The following is a 5,927-nucleotide window of genomic DNA, read 5'->3' on the forward strand; positions in this document are numbered from 1 at the left end:
GGGAATAAAAAGCCCGCCGGACAGCAGCAGCTCCCCAAGTCCACGTACCGGCCTGTACCCACCTGTTTCGTAAGTAGCTCCATGCAGATGGCACCGCCACCCAGAACATACCTTGGGGAAGGAATCGGGCAAAGTTACGCCAGAAACAGACACAGCCTCACCCACCCGCTGCTCCAGAGACGGACCGTTTTCTCAGAGTAGATCTCAGAAAAATACACAAAACAAAATCCACCACCCCCGTCTACGCTTCCCGGGAGAGCTCCTGCAAACTCCTATCAGGGAGATTACGGGACTGTGCAGCGCTGGATAAACTCTTAGTGAAAACTGCTGCAGGAAGCAGAGCTGGAGACCTCGGTGAGCAGAGACAGGCAAACGGTTACTTACCCCCCTGACAGCACCGGGGACACGACCCTTACGAACGGCGGATCAAAAGGAAAGTTATCCTGGCACAAGAGAAGAGAAGCAAAGCTGTTGAGAAACATCTTCTCTGACGACTCACCGAGGCAGGCGTATCTTGAGGAGGGGGAGGTATGGGAAGCCTTACTTTAAAGGAGAAGTTTAGGAGGATGAAATCTGTTCCTTCTTTCTCTTTGAGGATCTGGAGATCATTGTGCAAAGCGCTATCCTCGTCAACCCTGCCGAAGGAACCACCCCAGAGGGTCAGAGTTAAGGTCGTGCACCTCAAGTCAGCCGCGCTCACTACCACCGAACCCCAGAGCTACTGTACCTGCACAACCCGGCTGCCACGGGGGCCCTCAGGTTCTCACCCAGAGGGCAGCGACAGCACAGGCTGCCAGCATTCTGCTCCTGGTTTGCGGAGAAGACCATCACACCCTTTTTGCATGCTGCCAGCTTAAAAATAAAGACTGCCTGGCCCAAGGAAAAGGCAGCACTGGTGTCTGGAGGGTGTGAAAGCTCGGGGTTTTGTCTGATGCACCTCTTCCAGGACTCTAGGAACAGCAGACAGACTTGCAGAGCCCTCAGATTGTCTCATCTTTCTCTGGAGATGTCATCTCCTTTCTGATGTGGAGACAGCAAACAAGCTGCCCGAGAGAGGCTAACCCAAGGTCTGCCAGGTGCTCCCCTGCCCTGCTCACTTCCCCTCTGGCTCACGGGGACGTTTTCGTCCCACCACCAAGATCCACCACAGTTGCATGATCCCAAGCTATGCCACCTACTTCAGGAGTTTGACGTTCCAATCGTACAGGCTGTCGTTCACTAGTTCAACTGCATAGTATCCTGCAAGGCAGAGAAGAGGTATATCACTACAGGGGGAGACTGAACAGGGGGTCGAGGCACCACCCAGGTTTCAAATCCCTTTGGCCCTGCAGCACATCCTCAGCCTGGCACAGACCCCACCAAAAAGCAGCAGTTATCCAGAAGAACCATCCTGAGTGCAGCAGTTTTCCTACGACTGCCCTTTCCCTGAGTCCTTGGGCTCAGGAAAGGAGTAGGAGCACCATCAGCCTCAAAGCCAGATAATCCTCCCCACAAAAAATCCAGCACTGGCAGGGAACAGAGCCACAACCACCGAAGCCCGGAGATCCTCTCCGCAGCGGAGCAGAGCAGAACAGCTCTAAGGTCCATTAGGTGCCACCCGGAATGACGAGGAAAACCCCGGCAAGAACAGCGGAGCAGCAGCCCCCTCCCTCAAGCTCCCCGCAGTACTTACCGCCCTTGAAACTTGGTGATCGGTAAATATCCCTGAGCTCCTTCATTAGCCGGTCGGTGGCCTGCACAGACCCAGACACTGCACCCTACGAGGAATTTGGGAGAAGGAAAGTTGCATTGTTGCACTGCACCCACCATGGCTGTTGCTCTACGAGGCCAACGCCTGAGCTACAACTCCCGTCCGGCCTCTAAACTAGACCCTACCATGTCTCCCACCTCTCAAGTCTTCCCCTTTCCCCCTACTGCAATTTCCCTCGCCCGAAATATGCCACCCCAGGCAGCGCAGCTGCAGCAGAAACGCTCCTGTGCCCCCTCAACTGCGTAAGAATCTCAGCCCAGGAGTATAAAAGCACAACCCACCAGCCACCTCCACCGCCCAAAGCGAGGCGCAGCTCCTGGGAGCAGCGGGGAACCTCAGATCTCACTGCAGGAAGGCTGCCCCACGTAGCACCGATGCCTCGGGGGCACCTGCGGCCCACACTTACTTCCCTGAGTTGCAGAGGCAGTTCACAGACTTCTCTGCATCAGCCACGCCAGCCCCTGAGAGCCGCTGCTGTACCTGTGGCCAGAGACGGCCCCTTTGATTTAGGGCTAGCAGGTGCCTCCATCGCTCTCGCCCTCGGGTCCCTCTGCTTCCCCAACCCGCCCGCCCGCCGGGCGACACGTACATTTAAGTAATCTTGCCTCTGGTTCTTTTTTATTTTCTCTAAAATGGCCAGGTTTTCCTTCCCAATGCCTTCATCCTCTGTCTTCTTCCCATCTGCTGGCTCTTCCTCTTTCATCTCATAGTGGTCCAAGTCCTCGGTGTCCTGGGAAGGGGAGAGGAGAGCTAGTAGGAGACGCGTCTTCGCTCCTCCCTGCTCTGAGAACCGCAGACGGAAGCTGCCCTGAACCAGGAAGGATTCCCGGTGCAAATCTCCCTCCCCAGGAAGTCCCAACGGTGTGGAAGACACAAGGCCTGGGCATGCTCAGAGAGGAAGTTTCCGGCACTGGGCCCCCGCCGTCCTCCCGTACCAAAGCCAGCAGGCAGTGCGGCACACTTCCCTTTCCAGAATTAAATTGGGCTCACACAAGCTCTTTGTTCGCTGGATTCTTCCCTGCCAAGTCTCATGCCTGTTTATAATTAGCCATTAATCTTACATATGCTCCCCAACGAGCCCCGTGTAACTGAAGGGCGCTTGCATCCCGGCACGCACGTGGCTCAAACAGCCCCGTGCCGCGTTTCTGGACGGCTGGAAGAAAGCGCAGACACTCGGCGCAGCGCTGCTGGGCCGCGCCGTTCCCCCTTCACGAGCAAAAACCCAACACAAACACAGGTCGCCAGCAGCACACGAAGAAGACACTCTCACACACGAAATTCAGTGACATGGGATGTTTTCCCCTCAAAAAGAGGTGATGTTTCACAGCGTGTCTGGAGGCTCTTTGTAGATCAGCTCAGCTCTCCACCGCACAGCACGCCCTCGGTGCTCTCCCTAACCCCGGCCGAGGCTCTGCCCCTCATCCCTTTCCACAACAACGCTCGTCAGGCTGACGTGTGCAGGACCTCGATGTTAATAACCAGGAAAAAGCAGTCGCAGCAGTCAGGGGCCACTGCAGAGATCTCTCCCCACGCACAGTGGCTCAGGGTTCAGCTACCTGGAAACTGCCTGCAAGTGGCTGTGGGTACGCACAGCTCCAGCACTGGTATTAAATCCTCTGAACCAGTGTTTACTTCGGCCTCTCCAGGCTAGCTGCTGCTATTCTGGATGAGCAGCATTTTTGGAAGGGCTTTGACATTTTTAGACTGTCACACAGGAAAATAGATCCTCCTAGAAAATCCCTCGAGTAGATTAACCTGCGTAATGCATCTCTGCACCAGGGCACGGCTCCGCTGCTCTGCTTTTCTGATACGGCCCAACAAACCCAACCGCTCGGCAAGAAACCTTTGCTCTACGCGAGAGCGTTGTCCCTGCACAACGACACACGGTGTTAGCAGAAAGCACAAAGGGGAACGCTCCAAGGATTCTTCCCAAGGATTTCTTTTCCAGCCCACAGGAGCATGACGACTCACACATCACAAATTTGCCACGAAGCAGCAGATACGCGAGGTTATGCTGGTACCAGTTTAAGCCTCCTCATTTTCTCCGGGGACCTTGGCAAAGGCCGGCCTTGATTTAGCAAGCTATTAACTTTGTGAAAACCCCAACAACTGCTAGGCGTGCTGCTGCTAAGTGACCTGCCCCCAGGTTCTGCGGTGCTGCTGACTCGGTGCCCGTGCCTCTCACACCCCAGAAGTGTGCAAGCCATTGCTAAACGTCACCATGGAGATTCAAGATTATTCCACCCACTTCTAGAGATCTCTAAACCGCAAAACCAAACAACCGAAGTCTGTGGGTTTTGCAGCACGATATTCTCAGTCTGCAATGAAGTATGGCTGCCTCTGCAGCTCCTGCCAACTAGCTTGCTCGCACACTCAGCCATCCTACCTAATCCTCTCTGCGGGAGTCCCGTTTTCACGGTGTGATTTCCCCGCCAGCAACGGCAACCCAGAAATCCCATCGCACGTGAGTAAACTTCAGGCTCTAGAGCGCAGCAGCGTGAGCCGAGAGAGAAATTGTCCAAGGGGCTCCACTCTCAGCTCGTTTGCATGCCTTTGGAGGCCACGGCTACACCTCTCAGCTGCTGCTGTACCCTGTGGTTTGTGAAGACATAGCTCCCATCCGTGGCTCAGCACCTGGGTGCCCAGCAGCAAAACGCTGAGAACAATCCAGCCTTTGAGCCAAACAGCGGGCTCTTCCCTGTCTGGACTCCATGAGCTCCTCCCAGACACGATCCCTGTGCCCTCGCACCTTTCAGCGGGCATCTCCCTGTGCTCGGCTCTCCGGTGTACTTCCTCAGACAGCGAGGTGGCACTTACCTCTGGCATCTCTTCATCTTCCTCTTCAGAGGACACCTCTTCCTGTGTGCTCTGTGGGGACAAAAGGACAGAGACAAAGATCACACCATCAGCTTCCTGAAGCAACACTCCTGCCTTCCCAGATACTTCTGAGGCAAGGTTGAACAGGGATTTATGAGCAGAACCAAGTTAAAAGCAGAGTGAAGCCAAGAACCTTTATAGGAAACTACACCAAAGCAGCTAAACAGCACCAAGGCCCAACAGAGCAGGCCGGCATCACCCAGGACAGGAATCCACCCCAGGGAGTGGAGATCAACACCTCACCTGCTGCGTTCCTCCTTCGGGGGTTAGGAAGCCTCAGCCTCTAAAGCAAACTTCAGGGAACTCGTTTTATGAGCTTAGAAAGTCTCCTGCCGAGTCACTCACCTGTTCTGCCGGCAGAGGCTGATCCAGCATTTCAACATCTGGATGTTGGGGGAGGTTGTATAGTTTGCACAGGTCGGAGATTATTCGCTTCAGGTGCTGCAAAAGCTGTCCAGAGACCAGACAAGTATCAAAGAAGCGCAGAGACCCACACGCCAAGCTAAGCCTCAGCCGTCCCCAGCGCCGCAACGCTTTCCCTCGCAAACGAGCGAGCGACGGCCCAGAGGCCGCTCCTTCCTGCTCTGAGCAGCAGCAGACATGGCGGGGGGAGGGGGGGAAATCACACCCCAGCATCAAACTCAAGAGAAGTCAGAGCTGCTCATCCCAAATTTCCTGAATTCTTATGAGACCAGACGCACCCCCCTCCTCGGGCGGTTGGAGGCACGCAGCAGGGGATTTTACCCTCCCGAAGCAGCCAGCGTCTCGCCACCCCTCCCCTCTCCCCAGGCAGCATCCCCCCACCAGCGTATTTCCTTTCCTGACTTCCACCAGCCTCTCCAGGATAGCTGCCAGGTTCGGATCGTCCGACTCCACAGACCATATCGGGGGAACAGCTGGATAAGACTCCTGGAGAGAAGGAGAAGGTGGTGTTTGAGCTGCCGCAACTGCCTCCGTCCCACCGATGCAGCCGGCGGGGAACAGAGCAGCGAGCCAGGCAGGACAGGGAGCTGCAGCCCCACATCTCCTGCAAACGGATCCCTCCGGACTGCAGAGCTCAGCGGAACAGCCCACGAGTGACTGCATCCACCCTCCAGGCTAATCCCAGCACCGAGGGCAAAAAAAACCCCGGCTCCAACCGTGCTGATCTGGCTCAACTCTGTACCGCTTCCCCCCCTAGCCTGCGGGAGCAGGGTGGAATAAGGAGGGTGGTGACATTTTGGCCACCCCTTTGGTCACCGGGACCTTTGGGGGTGGGAAAACGGTTAAGGCAGGACACCGAGGGTGTTTCCCACTGCCC

The 5,927-nt window shown here is 55.9% G+C and overlaps 1 protein-coding gene across 1 annotated transcript in view; it reads right to left on the bottom strand.

Moving 5' to 3' along the window:
• The window catches only part of UBE2Q1 (ubiquitin-conjugating enzyme E2Q family member 1), a gene marked incomplete at its 5' end in the record, with an annotated part of 6,989 nt that extends 1,335 nt beyond the window's left edge, over positions 1-5,654 (bottom strand). The window contains 9 exons of the mRNA XM_009583277.1: positions 63-111; positions 385-443; positions 545-635; positions 1,179-1,239; positions 1,673-1,757; positions 2,340-2,480; positions 4,568-4,618; positions 4,973-5,077; positions 5,432-5,654. Of these exons, the coding sequence (XP_009581572.1) occupies positions 63-111; positions 385-443; positions 545-635; positions 1,179-1,239; positions 1,673-1,757; positions 2,340-2,480; positions 4,568-4,618; positions 4,973-5,077; positions 5,432-5,654 (865 nt within the window). The remainder of the gene's footprint in view (positions 1-62; positions 112-384; positions 444-544; positions 636-1,178; positions 1,240-1,672; positions 1,758-2,339; positions 2,481-4,567; positions 4,619-4,972; positions 5,078-5,431) is intronic.
• Positions 5,655-5,927: the final 273 nt, after the last annotated feature.

Source organism: Fulmarus glacialis, unplaced genomic scaffold (assembly GCF_000690835.1).
Source record: "Fulmarus glacialis isolate BGI_N327 unplaced genomic scaffold, ASM69083v1 scaffold18608, whole genome shotgun sequence".
NCBI classification, from domain to species: Eukaryota; Metazoa; Chordata; class Aves; order Procellariiformes; family Procellariidae; genus Fulmarus; species Fulmarus glacialis.